The sequence below is a fragment of the Balaenoptera physalus genome (assembly GCF_965194825.1).
Source record: "Balaenoptera physalus genome assembly, chromosome: 2".
Taxonomy (NCBI): Eukaryota; Metazoa; Chordata; class Mammalia; order Artiodactyla; family Balaenopteridae; genus Balaenoptera; species Balaenoptera physalus.
The window spans coordinates 105,610,708-105,635,563 of NC_138883.1; the positions used below are offsets into that span (position 1 = coordinate 105,610,708).

The following is a 24,856-nucleotide window of genomic DNA, read 5'->3' on the forward strand; positions in this document are numbered from 1 at the left end:
GTATAAATATCAAACTTAATCCTGACAGTAATTTTATGAAGTAGGTATTATCTTTCTTTTATAAAAGAAGAAAACTGAGGCTGAAGGAGGTTAAATTAGTTGTCTAAAGTCTAGATCCATGTGGGGTTCAATTTTAAGTTTCAATCTAAAGTCTGTACTTTTTAACTACCAGATTTAGAGACTTGCCATAAAATGTTATTCTTCAAAAGGATAAACAAGTACATTCTCTTAAGGAAAAGAAAAGAAAGCATTACATACATCCATTTCAGATATATAATCTTCTGGTTTGTCCATAAATACTGCAGAGACTGGAACAGTTGTGTTTTTGGACATCATGAATTTTAAGGGAACTTCATGGAAGATTTGATTTCTCTCTCTCATTGTCATTTTCTTTTGGGGAAGTGGTGAATTAATATAAATTACTTTAACTGGTTTTGAACCTTAAAACAGAAAAAGAATGGGAGTGATTAGTTACTAGTAGTCATATTAAAAAAAAAAAACAAAAACCAGGATGTATAACAGAAGAATTACTAAACAAAGAGACACAGGATAGGAAACTGGAAGCACATGTCCCATATGTGTGCCTTGAATGAAAAGATTTTTAAAGTCCCTTCGATATCTAAGGGCAAGAGACTCTTACTGGCAAGAAAAATATGTTCTTTTTCTAACAATTTAAACAAAGATTTTCTGTTTTTTATTGTTATACTTTTACTGTCATTATTACTCGGTTCCTCTTGGGTTATACTTTCAAAAAGTGATAAAATGTTTATCACGGAGAATATATTACATTTAACTCTAATTTGTAGTTTTGTTTTTAGACATAGTCCTTCATTTACTCCAATTATGTTATTACATACAAGAATATTAATTCTAAAAGATATGATAAAATTATTAAATATGAACAAAAATAGAAGGGGAATAATATTTTGTACAGAATTTATGTGTAAATATTAATTTTACCATTAAGAGAGAGACTATCTTATATTTATAAGTATAGACTTATTTAAATCTGAATTCCAATAGTAGGTAAGTAAATAAACCCTGGAAACTAACCCATTTGAGGCTGTCTAATAAAGTATCACATTCCTTTTATTTCAGTGAAAGACAGAAGAACTTCACCATTTCATGTATCTTTGGCCACCCTAAACTATAATTTTTTCTCTACTTCTCACACACTCAGCATGCATACAGGTCCTGTAAATCTAATAACTCATTTATGAATGTCAATTGTATACTTAGCACTATATATTAAAAAGTTCTTCTACTGAATGTAATTGTCAAATTTACATCCTCCTTAAATCAAAACTTAGCTTTTTGTATTTGACAAATGACCACCTATAATTAGACAGCTGAAATAGAACTGTTTCAACTCCTCTTTTGAGAGTGTTACTTGACATGGCAAATCACAAACCTGCGACAGGTATTACTTGAATACACACTGGAATTTCCCACTGTTCCTTGTAGCTTGGTCCATGATTATTTAATAAGGTAAATAATGCTTGACTAGTTAGAGCTATCTGAGGGTGATATCTTGCAACAAGCTTCTCTGCATTTGGGTCTTTACTAATGTCCTGAAAAACAACATAAAACTTGTTATTGATTACACTTATTGGAAACTTCTTTGATTAAATAATGAAAAGAAGGGAGAAATTCAGGAAGGGTACTTTAGAACAACCAGGTTACATGTACTTTATGAGGTACAGAAGATTGCTTGGGAAGATCCAAAACCACTTTACTACTTACATAATGCATAGCTGCAGCTGTTTGTTCTGGTGTTTCAGTGGTAGGTATGTTATCTTTTGACAGCTGCAACTTTGCAGGCATTGAGGGAAATACTGTTTTCACGTATTTTACACTGCCCTAAATAAGAAAAACAATGACTGTTTTATTGCAGAAATCTTGATGTATTTTTTTCCTGAAGTATCTTTTCATCATATGAAACTTATAACTTAAAATTCATTGTACTAAATGCAAATATCAAATTTAGAGCCTTCTTAAGACAAGACCTTAATGTTTTTACTTGACAACCACCATATAGTTTTTTTTTTTTTAAGATTTTATTTATTTATTTATTTTTGGTTGCACTGGGTCTTAGCTGGGTCACGCGGGATCTTTCGTTGTGGTGCGCACGCTCTCTAGTTGTGGCGCACGGGCTACAGAGCACGTGGGCTCTATAGTTGGGGTGTGTGGGCTCTGTAGTTGTGGCATGTGGGCTTAGGTGCCCTGCGGCATGTGGGATCTTAGTTTCCCGACCAGGGATCAAACCTGCGTCCCCTGCACTGGAAGGCGGATTCTTAACCATTGTACCACCAGGGAAGTCCCCCATACAGGTTTTTTTTTAAAAAAGGGTCCAAGATAAGGGTGCTGTGAAATTTTCCCTGTGATTTTAAATTCTAACCTCTCATTTTATGAAGTACAAGTCATAGCAGGTTATAAGAGAAACTCTAAAATATCTTCTTTACACACACATACTTCCAATATGATTTTGAGTAAAATCCCCTTAAAAGAAAAGGGGTTTTCTGCTTGTATTCAGAAACATAAAAGAGATGGAAACTAAGAAAAGAAAATCAAGAAAAAAATTGGTAGTGATTTTTTTTTTTAACTTTTTCTTTAAATATTTATTTATTTATTTATTTATTTGGCTGCACTGGGTCTTAGCTGATGGCACGCGGGATCTTCGTTGCGGCATGTGGGATTTGGTTCCCTGACCAGGGATTGAACCCAGGCCCCCTGCACTGGGAGTGCAGAGTCTTAACCACTGGACCACCAGGGAAGTCTCCGGTAGTGATATTTTTAAAAACATCAAGTAATGCTAGTCATACAATAAAAGGGGACACATTTGTATTGCGTATTTTAAAAATTATATCTCGTTACTGCTCAAAATTTAAACATAAATACTGAAATATATCTAAATTATGCTTCTGTGTGAAATACAGATGATGTTTCAGACAAAAATAAGTTTATTTTTATTTTCTTATGGTAAACCTTACCAATGCGAGAAGAGTTTTTTCTAACTTTAATCCCATCTCTATTCTGAATGGGAAGAATCCCATTAAGCTGGTGACTTCATGGAGAGTATAGAATTCTGGATACTTTTTCACTTGTTCAATACAAGCTTTTAAAATTTGCTAAAAAATAAAAATTAAGAGAAATTCATTTTTTTGTACTTCTCTAATAATGCAACAAAAATAACTTAGTTACATGTGACTAAATAATTATTCATTTCAAATATGAGCCTCATTTCATTCACCGAACTTCTAACAGTCCAGGAATACTGTATATTCCTTACTTGATTTAAACTCTTATTTTTCGTAACAATTCTTTTTAACCTAATTTCTTAAAACATTGATGTTTAATAATACTAAAATTAGCAACTGTAATAAAATTTAAAGTTAGAGAAGACACATCATATTTTCTCTGCTATTTAAGAGACTGTCAAAGAAATAAAGCCACGTGAAAATTTTAACACACTTTATGGGAATAAAAGCAGTTACATGAATGATTAGAAATAAGTAAGTTTAATACCCTAAAAAGATCCCCAAGCACAATGAATTAATGAAGTAGTTATCTTACAGGTCATTCTAACCTTCAATCTAAAAAATAAATGAGAAATTTTATAACTACTTCAAATGATGGAGTATTTAGTATTTTCTTCTCTCCAAAATGTTCTCAAAATATTAATGACTTACCAGGAAATGTAATGAGGAAGAAAAATTCACCGTTTCACCCAAGCATGTGATAACATGTAAACAACTCAAAGAAGCACAGCAGTTTTGGAGCGGGTAGGGGAGTTATAAAACCATACATACTACATTATCTTCTAAGATACAGTTGTCCCTTGCATCTCTGGAATCCCCCATGGATACCAAAATCCAAGGATGCTCAAATCCCTTATATGAAATGGTATAGTACCGTCAGCCCTCCATATCCACTGATGTAGAACCCACGGATACGGAGGGCCAAATGTATGTGTTTTCTCTTCTTCTCTCAATGAACCTTAATCTGAACCTTTTAGAATATAGTTTATATCACAAAAGCTTTTAGCAATAAGCATATTTTTATATCTTACACCCTCTTTCCCTTCAGATATTTATAAAGTGTGTCAAGTTACAAATCAATAACATTACTCCAGTACATCTTTTTATCTATAGTTTCATATCCTCTTCTCTCTTTCTTTAATCCTCTCTATTATCTTTCACATTTCCCCCCTCAATTCTATGCTTTTCAATAATGACCTTAATATTTAATCAGGATATTACTTGCAATTAAGGCAGATATAGGTTAATATGGAGAAGTTCTGTTTGCTCTTAGAAACCCTAGTAAACTGCAAACTCGGATCTGCATAATATCTTTGCTCCTCATTTATAATATTAGTCAACTTTCACCCCTAATATTCCTATCCTATAGAAGTCATTACAAAAATCTGAACATGCAAAGGAAAGCAATATATAAGAACTATGTGACATATAGACTACTCTGGTTAGATATTTATCAGCACATCTTTCTTGGTAAAATTATGCTAGATGTTACAGTGCTTTTTAAGTGAGTTTCACTTAGCTCAGTAATTATGGCAAGAGAAAAATTCAAGGGAAAATCTAAGACAGTTTTATACCTATACTCAGATACACTACATAGTATTAAAGGTATTTCACAACTGGTAGATATTAAGTAACTAAAGGATCATTATTTAATATATTTAATTAAAAATTTTTAATTAGTAATTGACTTATGTTGGAAAAACTGCTTAGAGTGAACAAAGGCGGTTAAGAGATTCAGGCTGTTCCCCATCATCACCCACTCCCGAACGTTATTTAACACTCAAAGTATCTTGAAAGTTAAAACACCAAAACACATGCAAACCAAAACACATGCATCATTTACAAAGAAAGATGAAAATAACTATGCTCCAGAAAGAGAAAATACAATATGTTTTCATACATGTTTGAAGCTTAAAATTAAACAGATACTGCTTTTGTCAATATGGTAAAGTAGGTACCTTGAAGAGCACTCCTATCCAAACAACACTAGATGCTGGATAAATGACAACTAACAATTTTCATGCATTGCTGGGCTCAGTAAAAGCGAGGAGAATCTCCAAGGACCATAAATAAATAAATAAACATCAGACATCTAGAATGAGGAGAAACAGGAGCAGTGAGCAGTAAGAAAACCCATGGAAGGTGAAGTGGCTTGAGGGCAAATGCCTCAACCAGTTCTAAGATCAGGCTGGGAGCTGAACAGGAGAGCCCTACATTTAAGGCTTGAAAAGCAGAGATTTGAACAGATACCTGTACAACCATGTTCACAGTAGCATTATTCACAACAGCCAAAAGGTGGAAGCAAATCAAATGTCCATCAATGGATGAATGGATAAACAAAATGTCCATATACATACAATGGAATATTCAGCCTTAAAAAGGAAGGAAATTATGCCACATGCTAGAACATGTATGAATCTTGAAGACATTATGCTAAGTAAAATAAGCCGGTCACAAAAAAACAAATACTACATGATTCCACTTATATGGGGGTACCTACAGTAGACAAATTCAGAGACAGAAAGTAGCATGGTGAGTGGCACAATAATAAATAAATATTTCGTGTTTGTCCCTGGTTCCTGACACACAGCTCCTAAAATTCTTGGAATCCCCTAAGTGATAAGAATGTCTTTTTTATGCTAATTAGATGACAAAAGGCCCATAGATAGCTAATCACCAGCAGCCAATGATTTAATCAAGCATGCTCACTAAATGAAATCTCCATAAAACTCCCCTTAACAATGGCATTTGGAGAGCTGGGTTGGTGAACACATGGAGGTGCTGGGAGGGCAGTGTACCTGGAAAGGGCATGGAAGCTCTGTGCCTCTTCCCCCATACCTTGCCCTACGCATCTCTCTCTTCCATTTGGCTGTTCCCAAGTTGTATTCTTTATAATAAACTGGAAATAGCAAGTAAAGTGCTTTCCTGAGTTCTGTAAGCCATTCTACCTAATTATTTAACTCAGGTAGGGATGGGGCATGGAAACCCTAGGCCTACTGTCTGGAGAGCTGGAGAACTGGTTGGCATGGGGGAAAAATCCCACATATTTGGTGTCAGAAGTGTTGTGAATAGAAACAGTTCAGAAACAGGTATAGAGTCTCAGTTTTACAAGATGAAGAGTTCTGGAAATTGGCTATACTACAATATGAACATACTTAATACTATAGAACTGCACATTTAAAAGGGGCTAAGGGGCTTCCCTGGTGGCGCAGTGGTTAAGAATCCACCTGCCAATGCAGGGGACACAGCTTTGATCCCTGGTCCAGGAAGATTCCACATGCCACGGAACAACTAAGCCTGTGCACCACAACTACTGAGCCTGTGCTCTAAAGCCTGCGAGCAACAACTACTGAAGCCTACGTGCCACAACGACTGAAGCCCACACACCTAGAACCCGTGGTCTGCAACAAGAGAAGCCATCGCAATGAGAAGCCCACACATCACAACAAAGAGTAGCCCCCGCTAGCCGCAACTAGAGAAAGCCGGTGTGCAGCAATGAAGACCCAGTGCAGCCAAAAATAAATAAATCAATAAAATCTATTAAAAAAATAATAAAAATGGTTAAGACAGTAAATTTTGTTATGTGTATTTTACCATAATTAAAAATTATTTTTAAAAAAGGGAAGGATATTGACACATGCTATAACATGGGTGAATCTTGAAGACATTATGCTAAGTAAAATAAGCCAATCACAAAAGGACAAATATTGAAATGACTCCACTTATATAAAGTACCTAGTGAAGTTAAATTCATAGAAATAAAAAATTGAATGGTGGTTGTCAGGGACTGGGGGGAAGAGGGAATGATGAGTTATTATTTAATGAATATAGAGTTTCAGTTTGGGACGATGGAAAAGTTTGGGAATGGATGATGAAAATCCACTTACAACAGTGCGCAAGTATTTAATGCCATTGAACTATCCTTAAAAACGGTTAAAATGGTAAATTTTATGTTATATATATTTTACCACACCAAAAAAAGAGAAATGGAAGACAGACTGAAACCTAGGAAGTTTGGGAATTCCAGAAAGAGAGTTGGGAAAACAAAAAAGAAGCAATAATTGAAAATGACTGAGAATTTTCAAGAACTGATGATGGATTTGAATCTACAGATACAAGACACACAATGAAACAAGTAGAATTTTATTCTAATAAAGTACATTGTAATGAAACTGTAATACACCAAAAATTAAGAGCGGTCAGAAAGAAAAGGCAGATTCCCTAAAAGAAATGACAATTAAACAAACAATACACTTTTCAATAATAATACATGAGCCAGAAAAAGTAGAATTATATCGTCAAACGCTGAGAAATAAAACAAACTGTCAACTTAGAACTATGTATGGAGCAAAACTATCGTATTAGAATGAGAACAAAATAAAAATATTTCCAGGTAAACAAAAAAGAAGATTGTTCATCACCAAGAGACCTTCACCAAAGGAACATCTAGAACATATAACATTTCAGGAAAAATGAAGAGGATTTCAGAATGTAGATTTGAAAAGAAGAGATGGAAAGGCAAAAAAAGGTCCAAATTTGTAGATAAATGAAGACAAACATTGTTCATATAAAATAATAATGTAGGTAGGTTTAAAAAAGAGACAGCATTAAAACAATAGTATCAATGAGGAGGGATGTGATGAAAGTCAAAATGCTCTATGGTCTCTGTAGATGTATAGGTTAATAGAACTAAATAGAGTTGAGAAATTTACCCATAGGTCAATGGTGACAAGGTAATTCAATAAGGAAAAAATTCATTGTGAAAATTCAAGAGTAACCACTAAGAACAACAACAACAACAACAATGTATAAATTCCTAATCAATAGAGAGGGAAAAAAGAAGGGGGAAAAAGTCAACCCCCTCAAAAGAAGTCAAAGAAAGAAGTTTAGAAAAAAACAAAGAGAAATCATAAACAGGTTTATATACATAAATTATCACAATGAATGTAAATGACTCAACTTTTTAATTAATAGGCAAGAGATGGTCAGATCTTATTTAAAAAGGCACTCTAGCTAAACATCATTTTAAGAGGTATTTGTTTCCATAATTACAAATTATTTCTATAGTTCTATAGAATCTATAGAACTTTAATATAAGTTCTATAGATTCAAAGCAATCCCAATTAAAGTCCCACTTAGTTTTTTTCTAGAAATTGACAAGCTGATTCCAAAGTTTTCATGGAAATGCAAAGAACCAATAAAAGCCAAAACAATTTTAAAAAAGAACAAAGTTGTAGGATTTCCACCAGATGGTTTCTTGTAGTCTTCCACTACAAGACATGGTGGTATTGGCATAAAGACAGAAGTATAGATTAATGAAACAGACTAGAGTCATGAAATTGACCCACACATCATTGGTGAAAAGGCAATTTAATGAGGGGAAAAAATAGCTTTTTCAACCAATAGTGTGAAACAATTTCTCAACATTGGCACTATTGACGTTTTAGACCAGATAATTCTTTGTGTTGGGGGGGCCAACCTTTACATTGCAGGATATTTAACAACATTCTTGGCTCTACCCACTAGATGCCAGAAGCACTCCTTCCTCAGTTATGAGAACCCAAAATATTTCTAGACATTACCATATGTCTGGTAGGAGGCAGAATCACTATGCTTGAACAACGAGATATCCAGATGAAAGGAAAATAAACTTTGACCCCAACCTCACATCTTGCACAAAAAAAATAACTTGAAATTAACATATACACATTCACATAAAAGTTAAAACTATAAAACCTCTAGATCAGGGTTTCTCAACACAAGCACTACTGACCTTTGAGGCTCCATAATTCTTTGCTGTGGGGGATATTATATACATTGTAGGATGTTTAACAGCATCCCTGGCCTTTAGTCACTAGATACGAGTAATTCTCTGCCAGTTGTGACCATCAAAAATATCTCCAGACACTGCTGAAGTCCCCTGCGTGGGGAGTGGGCACAGGGTAAAGGAGTAAAAGTGACCTCGGATAAGAACCACTTGGGGTTGGCAAATATTTCTATGCTAGAACACATACAAGCACCAACCATAAAACACTTGCAAAAATTAGACTTCATTAAAATTAAAATTCTGTTTTTTGAGAGACTATTAAAAAAATTAAAAAGCATGTCACAAACTGGGAGAAAACTATATATATATATATATATATATATATATATATATATATACATACATACATACATACACATATATATGTGTGTGTGTGTATATATATATATATATATATATATATATATATATATAAAACAGGCTTGTATTCAGAATATATAAGGAACTTTCAAAAATCAATAAAAATAAAAACCAATAAAATTAGCAAAAGATGTTAACAGACATTTCACAAAAGCCAATAAAAACACAAAAAAGATGTTCAAACATCACTGCTCTTTGGGGATATGCAAACTAAAGCTATAATGAGACACTACTACACACCATAGGTTGGCTAAAATTAAAAAAGATTAACAACGTTAAGTGTTAGCTAAAGTGGAGAACAACTGGAACTCTTATACATTCACTGTTGGCGAAGAGTATAAAATGGTACATCCACTATGGAAAACAGCTTGGCAGTTTCTAATAAAATTTAACTTTGTACACTTGCCAGATGATCTATAAATACTATACCTAGTTATATACCCAAGAAAATGCAAATATATGTCCCCCAAAAATCTTGTACAAGAATGTTCTTAATAGCTTTATTCAAAATTGCCCCAAACTGGGAATAACACAACTGCCCATCAACAGTTGAATTGGTAAACCAATTTTGGTATAATCATACAATAAAACAAAAAGGAATAAAAAGGAATACATTATGGATACTTGCATCAATGTGGATGAATCTCAAAAACGCTGACTAAAAGAAGTCAGACACAAAAGAGTACACTGTGTGTGATTCAATTTTTATAAAACTCCAGAAAAGGCAAATCTAATCTATGGTGACAGAAAGCAAATCAGTGGTTTCCTAGGGCCATGGATGGAAAGAGGCACAGAGATCTTTTTAGTGTGATAGAAATACTCCATATCGGGACTTCCCTGGTGGCACAGTGGTTAAGAATCCACCTGCCAATGCAGGGGACATGGGTTCGATCCCCGGTCTGGGAAGATCCCATGTGATGCGGAGGAACTAAGTCCGTGCGCCACAACTACTGAGCCTGTGCTTTAGAGCCCGCGAGCCACAACTACTGAGCCCGCGCACCACAACTACTGAAGCCCACGCACCCTACAGACCACGCGCCATAACTACTGAAGCCCGTGTGCTCTAGGGCCCGCGTGCTGCAACTACTGAAGCCCACGTGCCAAGAGCCCATGCTCCACAACAAGAGAAGCCCCCGCTCGCTGCAACAAAGACCCAACACAGCCAAAAATAAATAAAATTAAAAAAAATAATAATAAAATAAAATACATTAAAAAAATAAAAAATTATAAAAAAAAGAAAAGAAAAAGAAATACTCCATATCACGGGTGGGGTCATGGTTACACAGGAAGACTCACTGAGACGCACTTAAAATTGATGCTTATTGTATGTAAATTTTACCTCAGTAAAATTGATTTAAAGTTAAATGTGGATTAAAAAGGGAGAGTTCATGCCTAGAAGAGAACATAGGCAAAACATTCTCTGACATAAATTGTACCAATGTTTTCTTAGGTCAGTCTCCCAAGGCAATAGTAATAAAAACAAAAATAAACAAATGGGACCTAATCAAATCTATAAACTTTTGCACAGCAAAGGAAACCATGAACATAATCAAAAGACAACGTATGGAATGGGAGAAAATATTTGCAAACAATGTGACCAACAAGGGCCTAATTTCCAAAATATACAAACAGCTCATACAACTCAACAACAAAAAAACAAACAAGCCAATCCAAAAATGGGCAGAAGACCTAAATAAACATTTCTCCAAAGAAGAAATACAGATGGCCAATAGGCACATGAAAAGATGGTCAACACTGCTAATTATAAGAGAAATGCAAATCAAAACTACAATGAGGTACCACCCACATTGGTCAGAAAGGCCATCTTTAAAAAATCTGCAAACAACAAATGCTGGAGAGGGTGTGGAAAAAAGGGAACCCTCCTACACTGCTGGTGGGAATGTAAGTTGGTGCAGCCACTGTGGAAAACAGTAGGGAGGGACTTCCTTGGTGATCCAATGGGTAAGACTCTGAGCTCCCAATGTGTGGCGGGGCCCAGGTTCGATCCCTGGTCAGGGAACTAGATCCCACATGGATGCCGCAGCTAAGAGTTCACATGCCGCAACTAAGAGTCCGCATGCTGCAACTAAAAGATTCCACATGCTGCAACGAAGATCCCACGTGCCACAACTAAGACCCAGTGTAGCCAAAATAAATAAATAAATATTAAAAAAAAAAAAAGAAAAAAAGAAAACAGTAGAGAGGTTTCTCAGAAAACTAAAACTAGAATTACCATATCAGCCAGCAATCCCACTTCTGGGCACATATCCAGACAAAACTATAATTCAAAAAGATACATGCATCCCTATATTCATAGCAGCACTATTCACAGTAGCCAAGACATGGAAACAACCTAAATGTCCACCAACAGATGAATGGATAAAGAAGATGTGGTACATATATACAATGGAATACTACTCAGCCATAAAAAAGAACAAAATAATGCCACTTGCAGCAACATGGATGCAACTAGAGATTATCATACTAAGTGAAGTAAGTCAGAAAGAGAAAGACAAATACCATATGATATCACTTATATGTGGAATCTAAACTATGACACAAATGAAGCAATCTATGAAACAGAAACAGAATCACAGACATAGAGAACAGAGTGGTGGTTGCCAAGGGGGAGGAGGTTGGGGGAGGGATGGAGTGGGAGGTTGAGATTAGCAGCTGTAAGCTTTTATATATAGAATGGATAAACAACAAGGTCCTACTGTATAGCACAGAGAACTATATTCAATATCCTATGATAAACCATAATGGAAAAGAATATATTAAAAAAAAGAATGTAAAAAATGTATAACTGAATCACTTTGCTGTACAGCAGTAATTAACACACCATTGTAAATCAACTATACTTTAAAAAAAGAGAGAGAGTTTATTTAGTACGTAATGGCTACATGTTCTAACAATATAAATGCAGTACTAAAAAAAGTAGGGGAGAATGGTGAGAACATATGAAAAACTTTTTTCAAACTATTTTCAGAAAGTCTATTGATTGGTGGCATTGTATTATTATTCTGAGGCTGTTGTGAGTATCATGTGGGATAAAGCAAACGAGACACATGGTCATTTTTTCTTTAAACGTACTTTTTCTAGCTCCATCTCCTGAAACAGTCTCATAAACACTGATCAACTCAGGTGCAGTGAGCATCCCCAGTGCCCAGACTGTAGTCTTGAAATGCCATTTCACACTAAAAGAAACAAAGGCTCTAGAAAATAGCTGTTTCCAGGGCTGGGATAGGAAATGTACAAAATAAGCCTCAAAGACTCCTAGAGTGACACAAAAGGACTCAAAAGCCAGCATGAAGACCCCATCACTGGTCAAAGTTGGTATTATCTGAGTTTCAAAAAGGATAACAGTAGTGGACTAAAACACATCAAATATGTTTAACTTCATGATTCAATAATAATATTTTTTTAAAAACAGTGATGACCATTGTAAAATAAGAAGGAACCAATTAATTTTTTCAAAACTGGTATATAAAGAATCTAGGACTTTTTCTGCTACATGAAATGGGAAGCCAAACAGTAGATGAGGAAAAACATATCTTAATAAAATTATTCCAACTAATGAATAAAAATAAATGATGCAATTAGAATCTTACAATTTTGAAAACCCCAGTGAATGAATAAATCTGGCATTAAGCATCAATAGCTACTAACATCACAAAAAACAATCAGACATTATGTGCCACCTGATTAAAGAATACACCACCATCTATATGTTCAAACCCTTTGGCAAGACTATAATTCTGATCAAGCTTCTGAATCCAGTTCACAATTTGTAAGAAATATAGAGGAAAAAAGAACATGTTGAGCATCATCATGAATATATAATTATCAAAATATAGACTGTGGGAAACTTTAAAGGTCAAATGACCCAGGTTCTTGAAAAGATAAAGTTAAAGGAAAAAAAATATGGAGGGGGAACTTCTAGATTAAAAAACCTGTTTTATCAAATAAAAGAAAAAACTCCCAATGTATACAGTAGTCTCCCTTATCCATGGGGGATATATTCCAAGACCCTCAGTGGATGTCTGAAATCGTGGATAAGACTGAATATCATTTCCTATTCATACATACCTACGATAAAGTTTAATTTAAAAATTAGGCACAGTAAGAGATTAGCAACAATAATAATAAAATAAAAACAGAACAATTATAGCAATATTGTAATAAGTTATATGAATGTGGCAACTTTCTCTCTCTCTCTCAAAATATCTTACAAATTTAATGTCTTTTCAATCTTAACTAAGCACTTATCATGCGCTGCGGCTGTAACTTTTGCAGTTTGAGGTGTGACAGCAGAACATGAATTTCTTTTTCCTCCATTATAATTTCATGGATAGAAGATTCGTTCTTACTGCAGATCTTAGTAACTGCAGCATATGATTTTTGTTTTTTCCTTACTAAATTGAGAACTTTCACCTTTTCACTGAAAGGAAACACTTTGCGGCTTCTTTTTGGCATACCCAAACTGCCAGCATCGCTACTCTTGCACTTTGGAGCCATTATCAAGTAAAATGAGGGTGACTTGAACACAAGCACTGTGATACCTTGAAAGTCCATCTGATAACCAAGGTGGCTACTAAGAGATTAATGGGTGGGATATACTAGACAAAAGGATAATTCACATTGTGGGTGGGGTGGAGCGGGATGGTGAGAGACTTCATCACACTACTCAGAATGGTGTGTGATGAAGTATTTCTGGAATTTCCATTTGTGGGTAACTGACACGGAGTAAAGCAAAACCAAGATTAAGGGGGGGACTACTGTACAACCCATAAAACTTTCGTATTTAGGATATACAAAACCTCCCACATATCAGTAACAAAAAGATGGAAAATCAAGTAGAATAAAGGGCAAAACTTGAACACTCAATTCACAGGAAATGACCAAGAAACTTAGGAAAAGGTATACAGTCTTATAAATATAGCACCCTATCCTCTAGACTGGTTAAAACTACAATGACAGTAAGTATCAATTGTTGACGATATGGAGTAAAAACCTCTCAAACACTGCTGGGTACAATGTAAAGTGGCATAACCACTTTGGAAAACAGTCTAACATTATCTATTGAAGTTGAAGATATGCACACTCTATAACCCAACAATTTCATTCCTAGTCATATACCCAGTAGATACATGTGTACATGTGCAGCAAGAGACATGTATGAGAATTTTCATAGGGGCACTGCTTAGAATAGCTCAAAACTGGAAACAGCCCAGATTTTGATCAACAGAATAAACCAGTTTACTTATACATGTACAGAAATAAAAATGAATGAAATACAACTACACACATACATACATATGAATCTCACAAACACACTATTGAGTAAAGGAAGAATTCTGTTCACATAAAAGAGCAAAAGAATTCACATAAAATTCAAACACAGGCAAAAGAAAACTTGAATTACCAAAAAAAAATTTTTTTTAAAGGTATGGAAATTATCAAACCAAACTTGGCACAGTGATTATTTCTTCAACAAGGGAAAATGTTATTATCTAGGAGGGATATACAGGGGCCTTCTAGGTTACTGGTAATGTTTTATTTCTTGACTTGGAAGAGAGTTACATAGGTGTTCACTATATAATTATTTGTTAAGCCGTACATATTTGTTCTAAATACTTTTTCATAGTATTTAAATATATTTCATAATATACATTTCATACATATTATGAAATATTATAATATACATATTAATGTATAAAAATATTAATGTTAATATTATACATATTAATACATTTCATAATATAAAATTAAAATTTTAAAACAATAAAGATTTATTAATGTTAATATTATATATTAATATATATTATATATATTAATATATTATATTATATATTATGTTAATATTATATATATTAACATTAACATATTAATGTTAATATTATACATACTAATACATTTCATAATATAAAATTAAAATTTTAAAACAATAAAAAGATTAGAAAAATATCAGTGAGTCTTTGGGGTAAGATGTAAAGTGTAATAAGACAATGTGCTGCCAAGTCAACCTGGCTAAAAAGCAAGACCTAATGCTGATTTCTAGCCATCAAATAATGTACTCTGTTCATAAACAGTTTTATATTCACTTAACAAGTAATTATACTGAGCACTTACTGTGTGCCAGGCATTATTCCAGTGACTGGGAACACCCCAGCACGCAAACAGTACTTACATCCAAGTGTTAGGGAGAAAGACGATAAACAAAACATGGTAAAGGAAACGCTGAGGGTGATGCTACTTTTTATACGGTAATTAGGAGTATCCTCAGTGATAGCTGGCATCTGAACAGAGAGAGACTTAAAGGAATCAAGGAACTAATCCATGCAGGTATCTGGGGAACAGCTTGCCAGAAAGATGGGAACAGCCAATGGCCTTAAGGCAGAACCGTGCTTGATGTATTCAAGAGACACAAAGAGCCCAGGAGGCTGGAATGGAGTAACTGAGAGGAACACGCAGGAGATGAAGCAGGCTTGGGGTGGTGGTGGTGAGGAGGCGGGATCAGGTAGGGCACTGCAGAACTTTCTAAAGACTGTCTCTTCCTGAGTGAGATGAGAAGCCATTTGAAACCAGCAAAATGAGGGGATGTGATTTATGTTTTAAAACTGTCATTGTGGTCCTTTCACCAACACTATTAAAATAGGAACAGCTACAGTGCCTTTCACATATGGAGTAATATGACACTCTGTTTAAGTATATCATACATAGGTTCAGAGAAAAATGAAATTCTGCCTTTGATTTAGAAGATTCATTCTTCTGGTTCATATTAACAACAAAATTTCACCTTAAAAAAGTGTTTGTTTTAAAGTAGAACTAATACCCTCTGCTGTCCTCCAATTTATAATGAGCAGTTTTTTAAAAAGTTGTGCTAAAATACCCTTAAAACCTACTATCTTAACCATTTTTAAGTGTAGGGTTCAATACTACTAAGTATATCACATTGTTTTGTACAGTGAGTAGTTTTATTAATTTATTTCAAATTTATCAATTTTATCATGTATGGTTTATTTTTTTAATTTTTAAAATTTATTTATTTATTTATTTATTTTTGGCTGTGTTGGGTCTTTGTTGCTGTGCGCGGGCTTTCTCTAGTTGCCGTGAGCGGGCGCTACTCTTTGTTGTGGTGTGAGGGCTTCTCATTGAGCTGGCTTCTCTTGTTGTGGAGCACGGGCTCTAGGCGCGCAGGCTTCAGTAGTTGTGGCCTGCGGGCTCTAGAGCTCACGCTCAGTAGTTGTGGTGCACGGGCTTAGTTGCTCCACGGCATGTGGGATCTTCCCGGGCCAGGGCTCGAACCTGTGTCCCTTGCATTGGCAGGCAGATTCTTAACCACTGTGCCACCAGGGAAGCCCTGACTAGTTTTAAAGGCTTAAAAAAAAATTCAGACTGGTGTTGGTGTTTCTAGATGGATTCTACTACAACTCTACTATTAAGTTACTATTCAAGTAGTGTACTCTAAATTTTTCCTACGCCTACTACATGATGGGAGGATTTACATGCTTTGTTAATAAACATGCATGAAACAGATAGTTAGTGGGAAGCAGCAGCATAGCACAGGGAGATAAGCTCGGTGCTTTGCGACAGCCTAGAGGGGTGGGATAGGGCGGGTGGGAGGGAGGCTCAAGAAGGAGGGGATATGGGGATATATGTATGCATATGGCTGGTTCACTGTGTTGTACAACAGAAACATACACAGTATTGTGAAGCAATTATACTCCAGTAAAGATGTATTAAAAAAATAAATGATAATTGCCCTCAAAAAAAATTAAAAAATAAATCTGCATGAATAATTTAAGTATCAAAAAATTATTTGATGAAATTTATCATCCGGTGGCTGGTTACCATGAAAATAGTGAATATAAATTTATATGACTAGGTTCTAAAGGACCATACAGATTTTTAAGGACCAAGATAGCTCCTTAAACCCCATTCTCTCGCAAGGGAAATCAGTGCATCAGATCAAACCATTCATATGAGTAAAATATAACTCAAATACAGTAGTTAGATCATTAAAAGAAAAAAACATGAATATACTATAGTACCTGATTTTGAGGTGTCAGTATTTCTATTATTTAAATACATGATGAATAAAAGACCTACATACAATTTGGTCTCTAATTTGACAATATTAACGTGTGTTTTTGGAAAATCATCACACATTTTAAAATGCTGCTATTGCGTATTACTTGGCAGTTTAAGTAAATGTGATTTTTTTTTTTTACCTCTGTGAAGAGACGAGCGTTATCAGAAAGCATATTATAATCCTGTGCACATTTCTTTGCAGAATTCTGCAAAAATTTTAGGAATTCTGTAACTTCTTCATTCACATGTTTTTTCATATCCTGATTTTGAAAAAAAGTAGACATACCTTAGAATAAGAAGCTTGGTTAAAAACAATCACTTCTCAATCGCTGCACTAATCATTTGGACTTAAAGTATCATGTCCAAAGCAGAAATCACAAAAAAGTTCACTCCACAAAAAGAGAAAAGCTAATGACTAATGCTACAATATATGATCAGGAATTAATAAGTTCATTTTATAAAACGCTCTTAACATAAAAAGGACAAACACCCAAATGGAAAAATAAGTAAACATATAAATATGCAAGTTACAAAAGAATTAGAAATGGCTTATAAACACATGGAAAATGCTTACTTTCATTAGTAACCACTGTAAGTTAATATAAAACAAGAGATTGCCATTTTTTCCATATCAAATTAGAGGCAAAAAAAGTAATGTTCATTATTAGTGAGGATATTTTGAAAAAAACCTTCATACAGTAGTGGTACATACAAATTGGTTTAAAGTTTTTTTCAGAACAACTTACTCGTGTGTAACTGCAGATCAAAGCCTTAAAAACATGTATAGTTTTTGATCTGCTAATTATATTTTTAAGAATTTATCTTAAGGAAACAATCATAGATATGAACAAAGAGTTTGCAACAATGATATTCAGCACAGCATCACTTACCTAATCGAGAATTTGGAAACTACTTAATTAAAGTAATAATTAACAAAAATTTTAAAGTGGTTCAAGGAGCAAGGTAAAGTTCTACTGCTAGTACGTAATATGAACTGGGGTGAAATATACTCAGAACTAGAGCAAAATGCCTCAACTATAACAGAAACAATAGAATTAAAGCACCAATGTTCTGTCAATTAAACTCCTTATAGTTTCCATTTTTATTAATGTGATTGCACCTAAAAACATAAAAGCAAACTTCAAATATTTCCTAACTTTTAAATATTTTTTAACTGACGCTGAAGAACAGAATACATACCAAGTACTGCAAGTAGTCATTTTTATTTATTCCAACAGCTTTGGAACTCGCAGGGATTTTTGCATATTTAACCAACAAATCCACATAATTCCTCTGTTCTCTCTGTGAGAAACGAGAGAAACGAGGATAAGGAACTCTTGGTTTTGGAAGAAGAACCATTCCAACTGTGGTTTTCACTTTTTCCTTTGCTTGAGTTGCTGAACTAACTGCCGGCTCAGTTTCTACAGAACTTGCTGAGGCATTCAAATTTTCTCCTATACGTCTGGGAAAAAAAAATACAATTTACAAATATGTGCTTTTCACATGAAGATTACTATCATGAAACTTCATGATTCTCAATCACCAGGGAGAATATAGAGTGATTAACAGAGTAAATTCTGGATTATTATCTAACTCTGCCACCTGCATTTTGATGTTTAGCCATTTAGTATAAATTAAGTATTCTGCAGGATAGGATCACATTACAAGTTTACCTTCAATTACCTGATGGAGAGGAAGAGGCAAAATCCTTAGACAAGTTATTCAATTTGGAAGCTTCCTCCCTTTATTGAAGAGGGGTAAATCACTCTTGCTAGTTATATATGCAGGTATTTTGTGTTTACATTTTATTACAATTCAAGTTGTTTTTTAATACCTAAATTCTTCAATAAGATATATCAGCTAATGCGGTGAACAAAAGCCACTAAGAGCAGGATATGATGGGGTCACAAACTTGAAGTTCATAAATTCATTGAGATTCTAAATTTTCTGGTTTCCTCTGCTTTAATTATCTCAAGAATTAAAAAGAAAATCCCAACACTCTGTGATATATTTTATGGAAACAACAGTGGTTTGAGAAAAGTTGTATAATCCTCTATCACTCATGCACGTGGCTGAGTCTATGGAAATGTCTTTATGTTTTGTATAGATATAAAAGAGAAATCTTGGCACATCTATAATGAAATACACTACAGGAAAAAGTGGTGAGTAGCTAGAGAACCTGTTACCCTATCTGTTTATGAAATGCTACCCCCAATTTAAAAAAAAAAAATCACCTTACTACCCCAATTAAGGTATATGAATACAAATTTCTTATCTTGTACATAATCTGTCTCTATTGCTGCTATTCAGTGTTATAATCTACATTTTTCATAAGAAAGTCTTAAAGTACACACACACACACACACACACCACACACACACACACGAAACTACATTTCCTTAGCCTCTACAACTTTAATTTCCACCACAGTAATGATCTGGCTCCAAACTAAACGACAATAACCAAAAAGGAAGGGAAACTAATGAAAGGATAAATGTCTGTTGATTCATTCTTCATTCCTCGATTCATTAATATTTTGAGTGACTACCATGTGCCAGCCCTATGCTGGGTACTGGACATACGACCAACACTGAGCACAATACAGCCTCTACCCTCTAGGACCTTACAATCAAGTGGATCAGACAAACGAATGGGGAAGAAAGAGAAGTAAATATGAACACCAATACAATATGACTATGGTGATCTGAGGTTTCCAAACTGAACATATTGAATAGGTGACTGAGAAAAATCCTAAGGACACAGAAATCAGGGATGAAGAGGAAGAAAGGGGAGGGGAAAGAAATATCCAGAGCAGTGGTTCTCAGTCATAACAGTATTAATTCCCTCAGGGCATTCCGGAAGCCTGTGGGTGCATCTAGGTTGTCCAAAATAGAATTAAAGGCATTTAGGGCTTCCCTGGTGGTGCAATGGTTAAGAATCTGCCTGCCAATCCAGGAGACACGGGTTCGAGCCCTGGTCCAGGAAGATCCCACATGCTGCTGAGCAACTAAGTCCATGTGCCACAACTACTGAGCCTGCGCTCTAGAGCCCGAGAGCCACAGCTACTGAGCCCTCGTGCCACAACTACTAAAGCCAGCACGCCTAGAGCCCGTGCTCCGCAACAAGAGAAACCACCGCAACGAGAAGCCCGCACACCGCAACGAAATGTAGCCCTCGCTCGCCGCAACTAGAGAAAAGCCTGCACACAGCAACGAAGACCCAATGCAGCCAAAAATAAATAAATATATTTATTTATTTAAAAATAAAAAATTAAAGGCATTTAGAGGTGAGGAACACTAGATTTCTGTAATGTATCGTAGTGTCCTGCACAACTTTCAAAGGTCATTTCAAGCTTTCTCTTATCATATACAAATAAGTGTGGTCTGTTATTACTTATCCTAACAACACATTTTACTCTTTTATTTCTATGATTTTTTTTATGGTATAGTTTATCTTACTTCTCTTAAATCCAATCTTAGTCATGTTAGCTGGTGCATCCGACTACTTCATTATATCTTCTAGTGCAGTAGTATCTATTACAATGCATAATATAAATTATTTTCCTTTTATTTCACATTTATATATCTAGAGCATTATTTTAAAATATTATGTCTATGGCTACTAATATCTATGAATTTTAATTCATAGTAAACAAGATTTCTTACTTCTTATAAACATTTGTTATGCAAAGTGGGAGAGTTTCAGCCTGGTAAGTCTGGGAATTGCCAATCTAGATCCGTGTCTGGACAAAGGGTGAGTTAAGTCCCATCCAAAACTACCATTAATCTGTTTTAGATCAACGTTAAAATATTAGAATAAATATGGGAAAAATTCCAAAATTCTTTAAAAAAAGACTTAGAGCCCTCAAATAAGGCAAAATATTCAAGATTACTCTTTTAGAGCTAAACTCTGGATGGAGAACTAATCAAGAGAGCAGGTTAGTAAATGGAAAAAGAATTTTGGAAATTAAAATAAGGATGCTTAGATTGGCTCTGAAAATAATACAAGTGAAAGAAGACACACTTAGCTACTAAAGTTTCTCCAATAACTGCATAAAAATAAGCATATTTTAGGTTAACAAAATGAATATTAACTGCTGATCTTGGGAGAAATGTATTACAGCAAATTGATTTCTCAGTAGAAAATGTCTTGAGAGCTATTCAAACCTCACAGTATTGTGTCCGCAATTCTTAACAATACTGCTTCACAGCTGTCTCTCTGAATATGAGAACATGTCTGTCCTTGTGACACAAACTGGCAAATTTAATTAAGCTGCTGCAGCAACAAGATGCTGACTCAGATATGCCAGAGTAGGAATGTCAAGAAATTCTAGCAGTTTAAATTGGCTACATTCAGCAAAGAATGAAACGGCAGCACATCAAGATCATTTCTGTGTGCAGCGCTGTCAAAATCTTCATCAGGGTGCAAGCCAAAAGCATCTGATGGGGTTTTTCTATCCACATTTACAGCATTATATTTTATTTAAGTTGATGGTTTGAAGTTTTCTCCCTTCATTTTGTCAACTACCCACTCTCCTTTTTTACTTTCAGTAAAAAAAAGACAGAATTCAAAAGTTTTCATTTCTATGCTTTAAGTCTCCTGGTTTGGGTAGCTTCTTTAAGTAGCATTTGGAAATGGTACTTCTAGCCTCCATCTAAAGTCTACCTGTACCTCCTGAATTTGATTTACTTATATACATTAAACATGTTAAAATTTCTTTTTTCTTTTTTGTGTATTTGAAGCTTCTTTCCCCTTTGTTGGCTTAAAACTCAGTTATAAATATCTATAAACAGAAACTAATTTTTTTTTTTTTTTTAAATTTTGGCTGCATTGGGTCTTCGTTGATGCACGCAGGCTTTCTCTAGTTGCAGCGAGCGGGGGCCACTCTTTGCTGCAGTGTGCAAGCTTCTCATTGCGGTGTCTTCTCTTCGTTGCAGAGCACGGGCTCTAGGCACATGGGCTTCAGTAGTTGTGGCACGTGGGCTCAGCAGTTGTGGCTCATGGGCTCTAGAGCACAGGCTCAGTAGTTGTGGCGCACAGGCTTAGTTGCTCTGCAGCATGTGGGATCTTCCTGAACCAGGGTTCGAACCCCTTTCCCCTGCATTGGCAGGTGGATTCCCAACCACTGCACCACCAGCGAAGTCCCCAGAAACTAATTTTTAAAAAGGCAAATATTTACCTTTTAGTGGAGGGAAAAGGGTTGAATAAAAACCTCATATTGTTGAAAGTAGCATAATTAGAGGTATCAATATTTTCCCAAATATGTTATTTATAGAACACAAAATACAAAATTAGGGCTAATAAATTTACATTCTTCCGAGTCTTTTTTTGCTTTTTTCTTCCTAGTTTTTTCATCAAGAAAACTGTGGTAATTTAATATAGTCTGAAAATCCATTCTTACTATAATAAAACTAAAGGTTAGCAAAAAAGACTAGAAACATATGAAATCAATGACTTGTGTCTTTATTTCTTCTATGCTAAAAGGTGTATTATACTAACAAATTATTTTGTGCTATATAGAAATCTAAAGAAAAACAAGTGATATTCTAAGAAAAAAAGACTTTAGGTGATAAGTGTACTCAACTTCCAGTAAGGCGTCCTCTCCCTTACAAATTTCAGACTATAACCCACGCTTGGGATATGCTGAATAGAACCAGATCTGAAAAGAACCATAAAATAATTAAGAAGCAGTAGCAGGGGACTTCCCTGGTGGGGCAGTAGTTGAGAATCTGCCTGCCAATGCAGGGGACATGGGTTCGATCCCTGGTCCGGGAAGATTCCACATGCCACGGAGCAACTAAGCCCGTGCGCCACAACTACTGAGCCCGTGCTCTAGAGCCCGAGAGCCACAACTACTGAAGCCCATGTGCTGCAACTACTGAAGCCCGCGCACCTAGAGCCCATGCTCCACAACAAGAGAAGCCACCGCAATGAGAAGCCCACGCACTACAACAAAGAGTAGCCCCACCCCCCACAACTAGAGAAAGCTCACGCGCAGCAACGAAGACCCAATGCAGCCAAAAAAAAAGAAAGATGCTCATTGTTTGTAACAGTAAAGGAATGGAAACAACCTAAATGAGTATCAGTGGTAGCAATTAATTGATTCCACTAAGAAATACCACTGTCACCAGAAAACTAGGAGGAAAATTAGAGTGAGATATATCCATAGTCAAGAGCTCATTGATGATTTTAAGAGGAGCAGTTTTAGTAGCCTAGTGAGGGCAGAAGGCAGATTACAGTGGAATGTTCAGTGAAAGCAAGTGCAATGGGATATGGAATAAAGGGAAGGATTTTTTTTTTCCATCCTGTTTTTTAAATCGATTCTCCAAATCTGTCTTTTGGCTGGAGAGTTTAATCCATTTAAAGTAATTATTGGGAGGGAGGGACTCAGCGATGTTATTTTGTTAATTGTTTTTGGTATGTCTTATAGATTTTTTGTCCCTCATTTCCTCCCAGCAAGCATATACAAGTATTTAAAGAAGTCTAAGTACAAATGAGAGAAAAGCTAAGAAAGTAACTAGGAGGGGATGTGGAACCCAGGGATTGAGATGGGACAAACTTGAGCATGTTTAAATATTGGTCAAGAGAGAACAAAGAGGGACTTCCCTGGCAGTCTAGTGGTTAGGACTCTGTGCTTCCACTGCAGGGGGCATGGGTTCGATCCCTGGTATGGGAACTAAGATCCCACAAGCTGCGCGGCATGGCTTAAAAAAGAGAGACAGGAGTTAAGAGGGGATGCTAATTGACAGAAAGGGTACTGAAAAGGCAGGAAAAGATGAGGTCCCATTCCATGCAGAGGCTAGAAGTATGATTCCTCCATTGCAAAACGAGTGGAGAAAGGATGAAAGTTAAAAATTGAGCTCCCCTAGGGGAGCTCCCCAATTCCTCATTTGGCATTTTTTCACTCCTTTCTAGTAAACTTGATTAGTTTTAAGATTCAACCACAACAGAGTTGAAACAGCTAATCACAAAGGAAAGAAGAGCTGTTACAGGCAAGTAAGCAGTGAGAAGGGAAAATCATCACTTAACAGGCATTTTCATACCAGAAAAAAACTCTATGGCAATTTGGTGGTATCTATTAAAATATAAAATGTTTATAGAATCTGCCCAAACAATTCAATTTCTATGACTTTATCTTACAGAAATAATTACAAGAACTTTATAAATGTTACTGTTTAAAATCCCAAAGAGGAACACAAACATTTTGCAACGTAAAACTAGCTAAAAGAATTAAAAGTATCTCTGTATAGTAAAATAATACGCAACCATTAAGAAGACTGAGTTAATGTAGGGGCACAAAATACCCAAACTATTATTTTAAATGAAAAAAGCAAATTGCAAAACAGTTTTATAGTGTTTACAGCATTTTACAGTATTTATGGTGTGATCCCCCCACCCCTTCTTTTGGCCACACCACACGGCTTGCGGGATCTTAGTTCCCTGACCAGGGATTGAACCCGGGCCCTCAGCAGTGAAAGCACGGAGTCTTGACCACAGGTCTGCTAGGGAAGTCCCCCCATTTTTCTTTTAATATGTA

General features: G+C 35.3%; 1 protein-coding gene across 17 annotated transcripts in view; it reads right to left on the reverse strand.

The window, feature by feature from the left end:
- ICE2 (interactor of little elongation complex ELL subunit 2) overlaps positions 1 to 24,856 on the reverse strand; it is a 73,299-nt gene that overhangs the window by 44,942 nt on the left and 3,501 nt on the right. For 11 of the 17 annotated variants that reach the window (XM_082445704.1, XM_082445703.1, XM_082445708.1 and 8 more), the window contains 7 exons: positions 22,904 to 22,978; positions 18,520 to 18,781; positions 17,460 to 17,579; positions 2,991 to 3,128; positions 1,744 to 1,860; positions 1,412 to 1,571; positions 259 to 440 (listed from right to left, as the gene is read on the reverse strand). In XM_082445704.1, the coding sequence (XP_082301830.1) occupies positions 259 to 440; positions 1,412 to 1,571; positions 1,744 to 1,860; positions 2,991 to 3,128; positions 17,460 to 17,579; positions 18,520 to 18,781; positions 22,904 to 22,978 (1,054 nt within the window). Of the gene's footprint in view, positions 1 to 258; positions 441 to 1,411; positions 1,572 to 1,743; positions 1,861 to 2,990; positions 3,129 to 17,459; positions 17,580 to 18,519; positions 18,782 to 22,902; positions 22,979 to 24,856 lie in introns of all 17 variants that reach the window. The other 6 variants (XM_082445700.1, XM_082445699.1, XM_082445698.1 and 3 more) reach the window with 3 other exon arrangements.